The sequence below is a fragment of the Mustelus asterias genome, chromosome 21 (genome assembly GCF_964213995.1).
Source record: "Mustelus asterias chromosome 21, sMusAst1.hap1.1, whole genome shotgun sequence".
Classification (NCBI taxonomy): Eukaryota; Metazoa; Chordata; class Chondrichthyes; order Carcharhiniformes; family Triakidae; genus Mustelus; species Mustelus asterias.
In genome coordinates this window covers 2,872,782-2,890,328 of record NC_135821.1, presented here as the reverse complement: position 1 = coordinate 2,890,328, position 17,547 = coordinate 2,872,782, and the positions used below count along the sequence as shown (strand labels likewise).

The window sequence follows — 17,547 nt, the reverse complement described above, 5'->3', positions numbered from 1 at the left end:
TCTCACGTGCACACTGATTCTCCCTCTCAAGGAGACACACACACATTTTCCCTCGTTCCCTCCCTTTCACATTCTTTCTCTCTCTTCCACCCTCCTGCCCACTGACACACATCCTCTCTTCCTCCCTCTCACCGACACACACCTTTTCCCTCTCCCCCTCACATTCACATTTTCTCTCTCCTCCACTCTCATACACTTCCTCTCTCACTGAAACACGCACACACACTCTCTCGCTCCCACTCTCTCTTTCCCTCCCATTCACTCACACACACTCCAGGTATTAGTGCACTTCTGTACCGTGCTGGCTGGGCTTTCTGCTGTTCGTCCCTGATAAAGCTCATTAGGAAACTACTTCCATATTTTATAACTTGATTCCCAAATCTTAAATCATGGCTCTGCAGAACCCTCCTCCATCCTCCCCAAAACGTAGCTGGCTGGGTATTAAATACTGACCACTTTTGGTAAGGAAATCTCTGCTACCAGGAAGCTGGGATGTTCACTTGCAGGTTCAGCCACTATTGTGTATTCCGGCTCCGCACAGGTGCTGCCGAAATGCAGAAAGAGAGGATGTTAACAATTCTGTAACAACGTATGTTCTGAGTCTGCAGTCCCAATGCCTCTTTCTGAATAAATAAACCCATTGCCATGTTCCAAGTATGAATGAGGTGTGATGATATTGCGTCTTAAAGAAATGTATTTGGTGTCATGTTTCTTGTGAAGGGAATGTTCTAAACTTCAGCTCTGGTAATTATTTATTTATTTATTAAGTCACAAGTAGGCTTACATTAACACTGCAATGAAATTACTGTGAAAATCCCCTAGTCGCCACACTCCACCGCCTCTTCGGGTAGCACTGAGGGAGAATTTAGCATGGCCGACGCTCCTAACCAGCACATCTTTGGACTGTGGGAGGAAACCGGAGCACCCGGAGGAAACCCATGCATACACAGGGAGAACGTGCAGAGTTGTTGTGGAAGCATTGGAAGGGGTGCAGAGGAGATTTCCCAGGATGTTGCCTGGTATGGTGGGAAGATCTTATGAGGAAAGGCTGAGAAACTTGAGGCTGTTTTCGTTAGAGAGAAGAAAGTTGAGAGGTGACTTAATACAGGCATACAAGATGATCAGAGGATTAGATAGGGTGGACAGTGAGTGCCTTTTTCCTCGGATGGTGATGGCTAACACGAGGGGACATAGCTTTAAATTGAGGGGTGATAGATATAGGATGTCAGAGGTAGGTTCTTTACTCAGAGAGTAGTAAGGGCGTGGAATGCCCTGCCTGCAGCAGTAGTGGACTCGCCAACATTAAGGGCATTTAAATGGTCACTGGATAAACATATGGATGATATTGGAATAGTGTAGGTTAGATGGGCTTTAGATTGGTTTCACTGGTCGGCTCAACATCGAGGGCCGAAGGGCCTGTACTGCGCTGTAATGTTCTATGTACTATAGGCATTCTATGAATCAGAGGTGTTCTGGAGGTTTGAGGACTAGCAGCCTACATACCAGCATGCAAGTCTGTTTGCTGACTAATTTTGAAGAGGGGTTTACATCTATGAGGAACATTGCTTAAATTGGAAATAATAGAGATAGGTTAGCAGTTAAGAATTATACCCTGTCATGTCTAAGTATATCAATTGGCAAAAGTGACGCCAATTCTTTTTGTTATAGTTAAACTGCATTGTTAAATAAAGTTTGTTTTGTTAAAGGCTTCTTAGTGGGTCAATCGAATCATACCTGGAGTCAAACACTTTATCCTCACGCTAATGCCAAAATCAAACATAGATGGGGTCTAATCTAACTTCATAAAATACCTTGGAGTTTCTGATCTGGTCCTTAAGAGTGGTCCTACAATCGCAGAGTATCCTATTAATTACAAGTTATCTTAAGTCACCTAATCAATTAACTTTTCCCAGTCTGAAGAAAGATGAAGCAATCTTACCTTTCTACTTCTGAGATGAGGGGGTTACTGCAGCTTCCTGGAGACGAAGTGCTGTCAAAACAAAAGAGGATGGATGGGTTTTGCGTTATTCCGTTGGGATTTGTACAGTGCCCACGAGTTTGAATAATTTTATATGAAAAACATAAGGAAAAAGCTCGATCTCCTTCAGCTGCCCATTTGTGTAATGGCAACTTGCTTGATCTGCACCCCATCCAACTCTGTAAACATTCCCCCCCTCAATCGCTGATGCACAGTAGCAGCCTTGTGTACCATCTACAAGACATGCTGCAATAACTCACCAAGTCTCCTTCAACAGGTTCCCCCCCCCTCCCCCCCGAAAACTCTACCATCTAGAAAGCTAAGAGCTTCAGATGCCTGTACCCACCAGCTTCAAAGTTTCCCTCCAAGCCACTCACCATCCTGACTTGGAAATATATCGGCTTTTCCTTCACTGTCACTGGATCAAAATCCTGGAACTCTCCCTAACAGCACTGCGAGTGTACCTATGATACACGCACTGCAGCAGTTCAAGAAATCAGCTCACCACAAGCTTCCCGAAGGCAATTGGGGATGGATAACAAATGCCGACCTAGCCAGCAATGCTCACATCTCAGGACCAGATAGAGGCAATGGCCTGGTGGTATTATTGCTCGAATATTAATACAAGCAACACCTAAAGTTGCAATATACTGCAGAGTAATAGCAACAACCGAACTATTTTCCAGAAACACAACTAATGTTCTGGGGACCCCAGGTTCGAATCCCGCCACGGCAGATGGTGGAATTTTGAATTCAATAAAAAATATCTGGAATTAAAAATCTACAGATGAAACCATTGTCGATTGTCGGAAAAAGCGACCTGGTTCACTAATGTCCTTTAGGGAAGGAAATCTGCCGTCCTTACCTGGTCTGGCCTACATGTGACTCCAGAGCCACAGCAATGTGGTTGACTCTCAACTGCCCTCGGGCAACTAAGGATGGGCAATAAATGCTGGCTGAACCAGCGACGCCCATGTCCCACAAATGAATTAAAATTTTTTAAAAATGTAACAACATTTGGGTCAGAACCCCAGCTGCGGTTGTGATTATTTCTGTGTGCATTGCAGGGCTGTGCGGAGGAGGGGAGTAAGATTAATTGGATAACCTCCTTCAGACATGATGGGCCGAATGGGCTCTTGTTATGTTGTGTGATTTGGGTGTCATTATGTTGCATGTAACACTGTGCTATCAATGTGCAAAGAGGGAACACATCAAGGTTGTGTGACATGTTATATAAATGCAAGTTCTTTTGCCGATCACCTTACCTGGATTCCAGCTCTTGGATAACAGGTTTTGACTTTGTTCTGATGTTGTGTTCCGTTATGGATCCTAGAAACTTCCTGTTTTTCAGCATTCGCCATTCTGGGGACAAGATTGTGACCAATATCAGCAACGCAGTAAGAACACAGGCCTTTCACATCTGGAATCTGGGTTCACTTACAACGTGGGCGTTGCTGGCAAGTCATGCTGCAGCTGTTTAGAACTTTAGTTAGGCCACATTTGGAATATTGCGTACAGTTCTGGTCGTCACACTACCAGAAGGATGTGGAGGCGCTGGAGAGGGTACAGAAAATGTTTACCAGGATGCTGCCTGGTTTGGAGGGTATTAGCTATGAGGGGAAATTGGACAAACTTGGTTTGCTTTCATTTGAATGTCAGAGGCTGTAGGGTGACCTAATAGAAATTACCAAAATTATGAGGGGCATGGATTGAATGCATAATCGGAGTCGCTAACCCAGGATAGAAATGTCAATGACATTCAACACCACTGAACCCCCACTGTCAACATCTTTGGACTTGCCACATAAACACAGTGGCTACAAGGGCAGGCCAGAGGCTAGGAACACTATGGCGTGTAACTCACCTCCTGACTCCCAAAGCCTGTCCACCATCTACAAGGCACAAGTCAGGAGTGTGATGGAATACTCTCCACTTGCCTGGATGGGTGCAGCTCCAACAACACTCAAGAAGCTCGACACCATCCAGGACAAAGCAGCTCCACTTGATTGGCGCCACATCTACAAACATTCAACCCCTCCTCCACCGACGCTCAGTGGCAGCAGTGTGTACCATCTACAAGGTGCACTGCAGCAATTCACCAAAGACCCTTAGACAGCGTCTTCCAAACCCACAACCACTTCCATCTAGAAGGACAAGGGCAGCAGATATATGGGAACACCACCACCTGCAAGTTCCCCTCCCAGCCACTCACCATCTTGACTTGGAAATATATCGGCCGTTCCTTCGCAGTCACTGGGTCAAAATCCTGGTTTTCCCTCCCTAAGGGCATTGTGGGTCAACCCACAGCACGAGGACTGCAGCGATTCAGGAAGGCCACTCATCACCATCTTCTCAAGGGGCAACAAGGGATGGGTAATAAATGCTGGCCTAGCCAGTGACGCCCGTGCCCCACGAATTAATTAAAAATATTACGAGGGGGGGGCATAGGTTTAAGGGGGAAAAGTTTAAAGGAGATGTGAGAGGCACTTGTTTTTTTAAAACACAAAAATCATGACTGAAAATAGAAGTGGGAAACAGTCTCGCCCTTTCACCCTCCACCACCCATGTGTTCCAGAAATCTTGACAGGTCTCCAGGGGAGAGAGACAGACCCAAAGCAAACATAGATTGAACGACAGTCCAGCACCTGAGGAAGCACTTCAGGGGGGCGGCACAGTGGTTAGCATTGCTGCTTCACAGTGCCAGGGACCCGGGTTCGACTCCCGTTTGGGTCACTGTCTGTCTTGTACATTCTCCCCGTGTCTGCTTGGGTTTCCTCCGGTTTCCTCCCACATTCTGAAAGACCCGCTGGTTAGGGTGCATTGACCCAAAGAGGCGCCGGAGTGTGGCGACAAGGGGAATTTCACAGTAACTTCATTGCAGTGTTAACGTAAGCCTTACTTGTGACACTAATGAATAAATTTTATTCTGCTCGTGTGTTCGCACCACCGTTGGAACCAGCCGTCAACTGTAGCTCTGCACGTGGCGGTTCTGTTCTGAGGTTAGAAAGAGATGGGGTCCGAGTCTAGCCGCAAGTGGCCAGGCAAAACAACAATTGTGGTAGTTACCTCTGGTCAGTTGAAAGTTATATTTGTTCTCCAGCCCTTCAAAGCCGATCGTAAGAAAGAATTCCATGAAGAGTTTGTTGTTCTGTGCCAAAATAGAACCAAGTAGGAAAAATAAATCACTCTCCAATATTAAGGAAAGGAAGACTTGCATTTACATAACACCTCTCGTGGCCTCAGGATGTCCCAGAGTGTTTTACAGCCAATGAAGTACTTCTGAAGTGTAGTCATTGTTGTAATGTAGGAAACGTGGCAGATAATGACCGGATAGTCTCTTTTAGTGATGCTGGCTGAGGGATAAGCGTTGCCCTGGACAACGGGAGAACATATCTGCTCCTCATGCTGACCCAGAATTGCAAATTTACAACCATCCTGAGGTTGGGAGAGGTGCTATATAAATCAAAGTTCCTTTGTTCTTCCACTTCCCACGGTCCAAACATGGGAGGCACGGTGGCACAGTGGTTAGCACTGCTGCCTCACAGCTCCAGGGACCCGGGTTCGATTCCCGGCTTGGGTCACTGTCAGTGCGGAGTCTCCACATTCTTCCCGTGTCTGCGTGGGTTTATCCGGGTGCTCCGGTTTCCTCCCACAGTCCAAAGGTGTGCGGGTTAGGTGCGTTGGCCGTGCTAACTTGCCCCTTAGTGTCCTGAGCTGCATAGGTTAAAAACAAAACTTTATTTATTAGTCACAAGCAAGGCTTACATTAACACTGCAATGAAGTTACCGTGAAAGGTTAGCGGGATTAGCAGGGTAAATATGAGAGGTTATGGGGATAGGGTCTGGGTGGGATTGTTGTCGGCGCAGACTCAATGGGCCGAATGGCCTCCTTCTGCACTGTAGAGATTCTATGAAATAGGCAGGGTATTCATGCTTCTGCAATTGTATAAAGGATAAATAAATCCTTATATCAAATGTGACGTTACTGTGCCTTTAAGAAATATATTTGAGTCTAACACCAGTGCCGCTGGGTCTGTAACCGGCAGCCTCTGCTGTTACTGCAGCAACATAATTGCACAAATGTTTGTTTTAATCTGTACTAATGCTGTTCTGTTACTTTAGTGTTTCATCCTGGACTTTCCCAGAGTAGAATTTGAATTTCACAGTAACTTCATTGCAGTGTTAATGTAAGCCTTACTTGTGACTAATAAATGTCATTTTTAATAGAATAATCAGGTGACTGGGTGGAGCTAGGCTTACACAGAGAAATCAAGCTTAGATCCTGTTTGGAGGTGTTAGAGAGAAATGCCTCTTTTTTCCTCTCTGGGTTTTGAGACTGGGATCTGCCACCAAATAAGTCTCTTTCTCTGAGATTCTGCTGTTTGGGGGTGGATGTTTCTCTGGAGTCTGCTGTATGAGAGTCAGGAGGCAGGTGTCTGTCTGGATCTCTGTCCAGAGGCGTTAAAAGGCTGGGAATCTAGCATCTATGTGAGCATGTCTGTTTTTGTGCTGATTAGATTTACAAGGATGTTGCCTGGATTGAGTGGCATGCCTGATGAGGATAGGCTGAGGGAGCTCGGTCTTTTCTCCTTGGAGAGACGTAGGATGAGAGGAGACCTAATAGAGGTGTATAAGATGTTGAGAGGCATAGATCGGGTGGACTCTCAGAGGCTTTTTCCCAGGGTGGAAATGGCTGCTACGAGAGGACACAGGTTTAAGGTGCTGGGGGGTAGGTACAGGGGAAATGTTAGGGGGAAGTTTTTCACACAGAGGGTGCTGGGCAAGTGAAATCGGCTGCCATCAGTGGTGGTGGAGGCAAACTCAATAGGGTCTTTTAAGAGACTCCTGGATGAGTACATGGGACTTAATAGGATGGAGGGCTATAGGTAGGCCTAGAAGGTAGGGGTATGTTCGGCACAACTTGTGGGGCTGAAGGGCCTGTTTGGTGCTGTAGTTTTCTATGTTTTATTCCAAAAAGGACTTATGTCTATGGGTATACTGCTTACATCGGATCTATAACAATAGCTAGTTAAGAATTATACCTTGTCATGTTTAAGTATTTTTGGTATAATTGGTAAAAGTTATGCTAATTCTTTTTGTCATATTTTAACTGTGTTGTTAAAAATAAAGTTTGTTTTGATAAAAGATTCCTAATGGGACAATTGAATCATACCTGGAGTGAAATATCTTATGCTCACCCTAATGCCAAAATCAGGGCGCCACTTAAAAGGAAACAGGCTGGTTGACCATGAAGATCATCCAATACTTGGCACAGTGGTTAGCACAGCGCCAGAGACCCGGGTTCAATTCCCAGCTTGGGTCACTGTCTGTGTGGAGTCTGCATGTTCTCCCCGTGTCTGCGTGGGTTTCCTCCGGGTGCTCCGGTTTCCTCCCACATTCTGAAAGCCGTGCTGGTTAGGGTGCATTGACCGGAACAGGTGCCGGAGTGTGGCGGCTAGGGGATTTTCACAGTAACTTCATTGCAATGTTAACGTAAGCATTACTTGTGACACTAATGAATAAACTTTTTACTTTGTGTAAATAGCAGTGAAATTTCACACAAGTATCAGTAATTTTAGCCAATCGACTGTGGCGTTGTTACAGTCAGAGCTCGATAGGTACAATCGATCATCCTGCTGCAAGGATGTATTTGTATTCGAGAAGATCTGTCTCATTAGGGTAACAGAATCTAAATTGTGACACCGCCTACACACAGTGCCAGAAGTCAGGCAGGGTTTAATGGCCCTTTGCATTTTGGAAGATGCTTGTAAATTTGCAACTTGGTATCAGCATGAAATTACGGTTTTGGTTAATTTGCTTTTGTCACTTTGCAGTGTGATTGTAGCTCTGGAAACTGGAGGGCAGAGAGACTTGGATATGGACACAATCCCTTCATCACCATAGACTGTCCTTCCCCACTGGCAGCTCAGCTTTCAGCTGCCGAGGCTCCAACCTGAGGAATCCCCTCCCTAAATCTCCAACTCGCTCTGCTCTACAGAAAGCATCCCTTCCAGATGTATCACAGCTTGGTATGGGCTCCTGCTCTGACCAAGACCGCAAAGGAACTACAAAGGATCGTGAACATAGCCCAGTCCATCACACAAACCAGCCTCCCATCCATCGACTCTGTCTACACTTCCCGCTGCTTCGGGGAAAAGCAGCCAGCGTAATCAAGGAGCCCACGCACCCCGGACATTCTCTCTTCCACCTTCTTCCGTCGGGAAAAGATACAAAAGTCTGAGGTCATGTACTAACCGACTCAAGAACAGCTTCTTCCCTGCTGCCATCAGACTTTCGAATGGACCTATCTCGCATTAAGTTGATCTTTCTCCACACCCTAGCTATGACTGTAACACTACATTCTGCACTCTCTCGTTTCCTTCTCTATGAACGGTATGCTCTGTCTGTATAGTACGCAAGAAACAATACTTTTCACTGTATGTTAATACATGTGACAATAAAAAATCAAATCAAAAATTTAAGATGCTCCCAAGACCCAGATTCTGGTCAGCTGGCATAATATCCCCTCATGTGGCTGTGTCAAATTGTGTTCAATAATTTTGAACTCAAGCACATCCGCAACTCTGCTGCCCGGGGTTAAGCTTGCACTAGATCGTATTCACCCATGGCCGCTCACTTACAGTGACTCCTCAGTATTAAAATTCTTGCCCCTTTTTTTCAAACACCGTCCACGGCTTCGCTCCTACCCATCTCAGTAATCAGCTCCAGCCCGAAAAACCTCCAAGATTAGGGTGGCATGGTGGCACAGTGCTTAGCGCTGCTGCCTCACAGCGCCAGGAATCCTGGATTCGATTCCCAGTTTGTGTCAATGTCTGCGTGGAGTTTGCACGTTCTCCCCGTGTCTGCGTGGGTTTCCTCCAAGTGCTCCAGTTTCCTCCCACAGTCCAAAGATGTGCAGGTTAGGTTGATTGACCATGCTAAATTGCCCCTTGGTGTCCAAAGATGCGCGGATTGGGGGCATTGGCCATGCTAAATTGTCCCTTAGTGTTAGGGGTTTAGTAGGGTAAATTAGTAGGGTTGTTAGGGTGGTGCTTGGGAGGGATTGTGATCAGTGTAGACTCAATGGGCCAAATGACCTCCTTCTACACTGTAGGATTCTGTGATTCTATGATCTGCTACCCTCCAGTTATAGACGGGGCCGGATAGACTGGATGCAGAGATGATGTTTTGTCCTTACCTGAATTTTGGTGTAAAATTTTGAATTGATGACTATGTCGTAGGCGGTGCATCCATTACCACCTGGGGGGAAAAGACAATATTAATCACCCACAATGCAGCATTTTCCTGTCCTAATTGTTCACGTTCTCACTGGCACAATGACAGCTGCCTTCTGGCACCTTGCCTCAGAGGGTTCATCAAGTGAGCTCAGACGAGGATTCTCCATTGCGAGGAAGACCGCACCTCAAGTTCAATCCTGCCCTCACTTGACATTTACGGTAAGAAGTCTCCCAACACCGGGTTAAAGTCCAACAGGTTTATTTGGAATCACGAGCTTTTGGAGCGCTGCCCCTTCATCAGGTGGGTGTCTCCACTCACCTGAAGGAGCAGCGCTCCAAAAGCTCGTGATACCAAATAAACCTGTTGGACTTTAACCTGGTGTTGTGAGACTTCTTAGTGTGCCCACCCCAGTCCAATGCCGGCATCGCCACATCTTGACATTTACGGTTAACTTGGGAGAGGTCTGGACAGAGAGAAACTGTCCCCACTGACTGAAGAATTGAGGCCAAAACGTTGTCTGATTTCAAGAAGAAGTTAGATGTAGCTTTTTGATTTGATTTATTATTGTTGCACGTATTAGTATACAGTGAAAAGTATTGTTTCTGTGCCCTGTACAGACAAAGCATACTGTTCATAGAGATGGAAACAAGAGTGCAGAATGTAGTGTTACAGTCAGAGCTAGGGTGTAGAGAAAGATCAACTTAGTGTGAGGTAGGTCCATTCAAAAGTCTGATGGCAGCAGGGAAGATCTTGTGTAATGGGGGAGGCTCCAGGGCTCTTTACCTCTTGGGTCTAATGGAATCAAAGAATATGGAGGGGAAGGGGGGTGGGACCAGGATATTGAATTTGATGATCAGCCATGATCAAAATGAATGGCGGAGCAGGCTTGAAGGGTCGAATGGCCAACTCCTGCTTCTAGTTTCTACGTAAGGGTAGAGGACCAGAGGACACCGAATTTAAGTGATTGGCAGAAATACCAGAAGACAATAGGAAGAAAAACTCTCCTTGAAACAGAGCGAGTGGTTATGATCTGGAATATGCTTACTGCCTGGGAGCGTGCTGGAGGAAGAGTCAGTTTTTCTCTAGTTTAAAGTTTATTTATTAGTGTCACAAGGCTTACATTAACACTGCAATGAAGTTACTGTGAAAATCCCCTAGTTGCCACACTCCTGTTCGGGTACACCGAGGGGGAATTTAGCACGGCCAATGCACCCTAACCCGCATGTCTTTCGGACCGTGGGAGGAAACCGGAGCACCCGGAGAAAACCCACGCAGACACGGGGAGGGCATGCAGACTCCACAGAGAGAGCGACCCAAGCCGGGAATCGAACCCGGGTCCCCTGGCGCTGTGAGACAGCAGTGCTAACCACTGTGGTTTTCAAAAGGGAACTGGATAATTGTCGGAAGCGAAAATAATCTTCAGGGCTTTTGGGGAAAAGAGGAAAGGGAGTGGGACTGACCGAGTTGCTTTCGCAGGGAGCTAGCACAGGCGTATGGGCTGAACGGTCTCCTCCTGTAACTACTGCATGATCAGCACAAACTCAGATCCATCAGAACCGTGGTCTGTACAGTTCAATGATCCTGGCTTCAAAGTCCGAGGCTGAGGGGCCACCTGATAGAAGTTTATAAAACTATGAGAGGCACGGATAGAATGGACAGTCGGGGTCTTTTCCCCCAGGGTAGAAATGTCAGTTACCAGAGGACGTGGTTTTAAGGTAAAAGGGGGGAAAGTTTAAAGGAGATGCGAGAGGCAAGTTTTTTTTACACATAGGATGGTAAGTGCCTGGAATGCGTGGCCAGGGGAGGTGGTAGAAGCAGATACAGTAGCGACGTTTAAGAGGCATCTTGACAGATACATGGATAGGCAGGGAGTAGAGGGATACGGACCGCGTGGAGACAAAAGGTCTTTAGTTTAGAAAAGGTGTCATGTGTTGGCACAGGCTTGGTGGGCCGAAGGGCCTGTTCCTGTGCCGCACTGTTCTTTGACACACTTCCCTAACTCGCACCCCCTGCCTTTCCCCAACCCCGAGCCAGCACAGAATAACCCACCCTTCCCCCTCCCCCAAAACACAAACACGTACTGTTGTCAATTTCGGCATGCGGTTCACCGAGGCTCATGGGAATCCTGTATCCGGAAGGATCGTCCGATTCCAGCAGGGTCACCAAGCCCTCCTCGGAGAGATCCGGCGGCGGCGGGATCTGATCGGATTTGCATATGTTGATGAAAACCTTCTCGCTGTTCTTCATCTTTGTCTTAACACAGAAGCCTGTGGAAAGGGGAGACTGTTTGATTTGATTTATTATTGTCACACGTATTAACATACAGTGAAAAGTATTGTTTCTTGCGCGCAAGGCAGACAAAGCATACCGTTCATAGAGAAGGAAAGAGAGAGTGCAGAATGTAGTGTTACAGTCAGAGCTAGGGTGTAGAGAAAGATCAACTTAATGCAAGGTCAGTCCATTCAAAAGTCTGCCAGCAGCAGGTAAGAAGCTGTTATTGAGTCGGTTGGTACGTGACCTCAGACTTTTGCATCTTTTTCCCGAAGATGGAAGAGAGAATGTCCGGGGTGCGTGGGGTCCTTAATTATGCTGGCTGCTTTGCGAGGCAGCGGGAAGTGTAGACAGAGTCAATGGATGGGAGGCTGGTTTGAGGGATGCATTGGGCTACATCCACGTCCTTTTGTAGTTCCTTGTGGTCTTGGGCAGAGCAGGAGCCATACCAAGACTGCAAATAATTTCACATTGTCAGTGTAATCAAACAGGAGTTTTCCCTCAATTTCCACCATTTGGCAGAAGTAATCCCGAGTTCTGAACTAGTGCTCTGGAGGGGGGGGCGATGGCCCAGTGCTATTATCGTTAGAGTATTAATCCAGAAACTCAGCTAATGTTCTGGGGACCCCGGGTTCGAATCCCGCCACAGCAGATGGTGGAATTTGAATTCACTTTAAAACAAAAACTGGAATTAAGAATCTACTGATGACCATGAAACCACTGTCGATCGTTGAAAAAACTCATCTGGTTCGCTAATGTCCTTTAGGGAAGGAAATCTGCTGTCCTTACCCGGTCTGGCCTACATGTGACTCCAGAGCCACAGCAATGTGGTTGACTCTCAGCTACCCTCCAAGGGCAACTAGGGATGGGCAATAAATGCTGGCCAGCCAGCGACGCCCATGTTCCAAGAATGAATTTTTAAAAAAATCATGGAATCCCTACAGTACAGAAAGAGGCCATTCGGCCCATTGAAACTGCACCGACCACGACCCCACCCAGGCCCTATCCCCATAACCCCATGCTATTTACTCTAGCTATAACTGTATCACTACATTCTGCACCCTCTCCTTTCCTTCTCTGTGTGCAGTTTGCTTTGTCTGTTCAGCGCGCAAGAAACAATACTTTTCACTGTGTCCCAATACATGTGACAATAATAAATCAAATTAAAACATCTTTCAGACTGTGGGAGGAAACTGGAGCACCCGGAGGAAACCCACGCAGACACGGGGAGAATGCGCAAACTCCACACAGACAGTGACCCGAGGCCGGAATTGAACCCGGGTCCCTGGCGCTGTGAGGCAGCAGCGCTAACCAATGTGCCACCGTGCCGCCCCATTGGTGAAAAAGGAGTTCAAATCCCACAGTGGCAGCTGGCGAAATTTCAATTTAATTAGCAAATCTGGAATATTTTAGCCTCATTAATAAAGATCCCAGCTGCTTCACAAATGCCCTTTAGGGAAGGAAATCTGCCATCCTTGCCCACGTGACTCCAGATCCAAGGAATGTGGTTGACCCTTAAATGACCTAGGAAACCACTGTGTTGTGTTAAAGCTCTACAGAAAGGATAAAGTATTGTGGGTCTAGCTACACCTCATGGACTACAGCAGTTCAACACCACTAGAGGGCAATTAGGGCGAAGAAGAATAAAAAGAAATGACTGGGAGTAAAACGTAAAGGCATATTCTTTGCCTTAAAGATGTCCTTAAATACAAATAATCGTTACTGGACAATAAAAGGAACCAGGAGCCTAGTGATCCTTTGAATCATTCACGGCACAGTTGTTCTCACTGCTGCCTCACAGCGCCAGGAACCTGAGTTCGATTCCCGGCTTGGGTCACTGTCTGCGCGGAGTCTGCATGTTCTCCCCGTGTCTGCGTGGGTTTCCTCCGGGTGCTCCGGTTTCCTCCGAGTCCAAAGATGTTTTGATTTGATTTATTATTGTTACATGCATTGGGATACAGTGAAAAGTGTTGTTTCTTGCGCGCTATACAAAGCGAACTGTACATAGAGAAGGAAAGGAGAGAGTGCAGAATGTAGCATTACAGACATAGCTAGGGTGTAGAGAAAAATCAACTTAATGCGAGGTAGTCAAAAGTCTGATGGCAGCAGGGGAGAAGCTGTTCTCGAGTCGGTTGGTACGTGACCTCAGACTTTTGTATCTTTTTCCAGGTGGAAGGTAGAAGATTGATTGGCCATGTTAAATTGCCCCTTAGTGTCCCAAGATGTGTAGGTTAGGGGAATTAGCGGAATAAATTCTTGGGGTTACGGGGAACGGGTCTGGGTGGATTCCCCGAGTGTCATGGGGTTTACGTGAGGTTACAAGGATGGGGCCTGGGAGGGATTGTTGTCAGCGCAGACTCGATGGGCCGAACGGCCTCCTTCTGCACTGTAAGGATTCTGTGATTCTAATATAGAAGCAGGTGACAAAACACAGAGGACATGATAGTTCAGCAGTCGTGAGTCACAGAGCAAAGGGCAAAGATCAGAGTTGAATAACTATACTTCTTTTAACTCCTGCTTACCAAGAGCACAGTGCAACTTGTGAGGAGTTAAGAGGAGCCACGCTGTGTGACGATTATCTGAAATCCACTTGCCTTTGCCCCACGCCATGTTCTCATTAAACGTATTAACTCTGTTACATTTTGGCAATGCATCGCTTCACTTTGTTTGCTCTCACCCTTACTTCCTGGATCAAGAGGAACTTGATTCCAAGTTATAGATTAAGTTTAAGTTTTAAAGTTTATTTATTAGTGTCATAAGTGGGCTTACATTAACACTGCAATGAAGTTACTGTGAAAATCCCCTAGTCGCCACACTCCGGCGCCTGTTCGGGTACACGGAGGGAGAATTTAGCATGTCCAATGCACCTAACCAACATGTCTTTCGGACTGTGGGAGGAAACCGGAGCACCCGGAGGAAACCCACGCAGACACGGGGAGAACGTGCAGATTCTGCACAGACAGTGACCCAAGCTGGGAATTGAACCCGGGTCCCTGGCGCTGTGAGGCAGCAGTGCTAACCACTGTGCCACCATGACAGAGGGAGAGGCAGAGAGACGGAGGGAGGGTGAACACTTTGGCCAAGAATAGCCAATGTAAAGGAGAAAGCTGCCTAAGGTGGTGGTTAGAATCAGAGAATCATACAGTGCAGAAGGAGGCCATTTGGCCTGTCAAGTCTGCACCGACCACAATCCCACCCCAGGCCCTATTCCTGTAACCCCACATATTTACCCTGCTAATCCCTTTGACACTCGGGACAATTTAGCATGGCCAATCAACCTAACCTGCACATCTTTGGACTGTGGGAGGAAACCAGAGCACCCGGAGGAAAGCCACGCAGACTCAGGGAGAACGCGCAGACTCGGCACAGACAGTGATCTGAGGCCGGAATTGAACCCGGGTCCCTGGCGCTGTGAGGCAGCAGTGCTAACCACTGTGTCACCATGACAGAGGGGGAGTGAGAGGGGGAGACAGAGGGAGGGCTAAGTGTGGATTAGCCGATCACTTTGGCAAAGAAGAACCAACATGAAGGGGAGAGCTGCCTAAGATGGTGGTTGAGGCTAAAAGACACAGCTTGTTTAAAAAGATAGCTGGATCTGCATCTGAGGTGCTGTAGCCTGCAAGGCTACAGACCAGGTGCTGCAAAGTGTGATAAAAATGAGAGGCTAGTTTCTTTTTTATTGGCCGGTGCGGACACAATGGGGCTGAATGGCCTTCTCCTGCACTGTAACTTTTCTACGTTTCTAGCTGCTTGCCACTTTCGTGAGACCATCGACTTACAAGAGGGCTAGAATACAAGAGCAGGGATGTATTTCTGAGCCTGCATAAGACTCTGGTCAGACCTCATTTGGAATATTGAGAGTGGTTTTGGGCCCCATATCTAAGGAAGGATGTGCTCGCCTTGGAGGGAGTCCAGAGGAAGTTCACAAGAATGATCCCAGGAATGAAGGGTTTGCCATATGAGGAGCAATTGAGGAGTCTGGGTCTGTACTCGATGGAGTTTAGAAAGATGAGGGAGGGGGATCTAATTGAAACTTACAGAATACTGAGAGATCTGGATGGAGAGGATGTGGAGAGGATGTTTCCACTAGTGGGAGAGACTAGAACCCGAGGGCACAACTTCAGAGTAAAGGGACGCTCTATTAAAACTGAGATGAGGAGGAATTTCTTCAGCCAGAGGGTGGTGAATCTGTGGAACTCATTGCCACAGAAGGCTGTGGAGATCAGGTCATTGAGTGTCTTTAAGACAGAGATAGATAGGTTCTTGATTAATAAGGGGATCAAGGGTTATGGGAAGAAAGCAGGAGAATGGGGATGAGAAAAATATCAGCCACAAATGAATGACGGAGCAGACTCAATGGGCTGAATGGCCTAAATCTCCTCCTATATCTTATGGCTATGTGGGTGAAACGTAAGGGATGGGACGACGTACCTGGCTGTGGTCTGATCTGCTTGGATTCCTGTGCCGTCGGAAGTTGATTCTGCATCTCCTGCGCAGCCTGGGGAGGAAGCGGTGAGAAATGTAATCTGACAATTAAAAGCTGCACCGGCTCACCTATTCAATCTTGAGTGCTCTTGCATGGATCAGGGCGGGTTTGCGTGCCTACCTGCAGCAGCAGCTGCTCATACAGTGCATCCTCACTGGTCATCTCAGCGGAGAGCAAACTGCCATCTGTCGCTGCCATGGTCCAACCCGCGGCCTGTGAAAAGTCGGCCTTTCAATAAGCACCAAAAGACTGAGCGTCAAGATCGACGGGACTGCTATATTTCAACACAAATACAAGCATAAAAGCAGGAGAATTAAATAAAGATGTCATGAATTCCATATTGCTTTCCCTACAAAGCTATATTTTAGCACAATAGGGAACAACATTAAGATGGGGTTGCGGGTGGTAACTATAACTATGCAACATCCTGGCTGGCCTTGCAATAGGCAGCCTACCATCTGATGCCAAGCTGCTAACTTTTGCCTCAATTTTAAACAGTTAAATGTTGACCATCACATTCTCCTCCTCAGGCTCCCCGCAGCCTCACCCCCCTTCCCGCGCTCTCCCCTCCCCCAACCTCTCTGCACTCTCCCCCAGCAGCACATCTCATTAATATCTAGAGCATCTCCGATTTGATTCGCTCTGCTACTGGCAGCCAGGTCATCAGTTGGCCAGGTTCCACTCTCTGTGCAACACCCTCCCTCAACCCATTCCGTCTCTATCCCTCACTCCTCCTCAAAGCCTACCTCCAGAACCAGGGATTTGATCTCCTGTCCTAATATCTCCTTACATAACTCAGTGTTAAACTTTTGTTTCATGATGACACGGTGGCACAATGGTTGGCATTGCTGCCTCACTGCACCAGGGATCCCCCGGCACCCACTCTCCCCTGTGCCCAGCACCCACTCTCCCCTGTGCCCAGCACCCACTCTCCCCCTCCGGCCCAGCACCCACCCTCCCTTCCCAAAGCACCCACCCTCCCTTCCCAAAGCACCCACCCTCCCTTCCCAAAGCACCCACTCTTTCCCTCCCCCCCAAAGCACCCACTCTTTCCCTCCCCCCCAAAGCACCCACTCTTTCCCTCCCCCCCCAAAGCACCCACTCTTTCCCTCCCCCCCCAAAGCACCCACTCTTCCCCTCCCCCCCCAAAGCACCCACTCTTCCCCTCCCCCCCCCAAAGCACCCACTCTTCCCCTCCCCCCCCCAAAGCACCCACTCTTCCCCTCCCCCCCCAAAGCACCCACTCTTTCCCCCCTACCTGCAGCCCGGTTGCTATGCGCAGCGTCCCAAACCCTCCCCCGACAACCAAGGGCCCGGGGCTGGGGAAACGAAGCTCAGCCTGAAATTCCCGTTCTTCACTCTGGCTGCGACCAGAGCGGGTGGAAAATCTCACAAAGGCCCAACCGGCTTAAAAATAAAACATGAATAAAAACCCGGCGAGAAGCAACGTGAGAAATGGCGAAAGACGGGGGTAGGAACCCAGCGCAGGGGGAAGGTCTGACCTTCTTCCGGCGGACGGGGCTCCCGAGTGGACGGTTGACCTCCTTCCGGCGGAAGTGCCCCCCAGGCGATT

The 17,547-nt window shown here is 47.7% G+C and overlaps 1 protein-coding gene across 5 annotated transcripts in view; it reads right to left on the bottom strand.

The window, feature by feature from the left end:
• The window catches only part of pih1d1 (PIH1 domain containing 1), a 22,896-nt gene extending 5,414 nt beyond the window's left edge, over positions 1 to 17,482 (bottom strand). Inside the window, exons 1-9 of one of the 5 annotated variants that reach the window (XM_078237261.1) lie at positions 17,233 to 17,482; positions 16,095 to 16,248; positions 15,920 to 15,986; positions 11,299 to 11,484; positions 9,177 to 9,238; positions 5,045 to 5,126; positions 3,244 to 3,340; positions 1,940 to 1,990; positions 454 to 544 (exon numbers count right to left, since the gene is read on the bottom strand). In XM_078237261.1, coding sequence (XP_078093387.1) covers positions 454 to 544; positions 1,940 to 1,990; positions 3,244 to 3,340; positions 5,045 to 5,126; positions 9,177 to 9,238; positions 11,299 to 11,484; positions 15,920 to 15,986; positions 16,095 to 16,172 — 714 coding nt within the window. In that variant the 5' untranslated portion in view covers positions 16,173 to 16,248; positions 17,233 to 17,482. Of the gene's footprint in view, positions 1 to 453; positions 545 to 1,939; positions 1,991 to 3,243; positions 3,341 to 5,044; positions 5,127 to 9,176; positions 9,239 to 11,298; positions 11,485 to 15,919; positions 15,987 to 16,094; positions 16,249 to 16,720; positions 16,906 to 17,232 lie in introns of those variants that run through there. The other 4 variants (XM_078237265.1, XM_078237266.1, XM_078237263.1 and 1 more) reach the window with 4 other exon arrangements.
• Between the last annotated feature and the right edge of the window lie 65 nt (positions 17,483 to 17,547).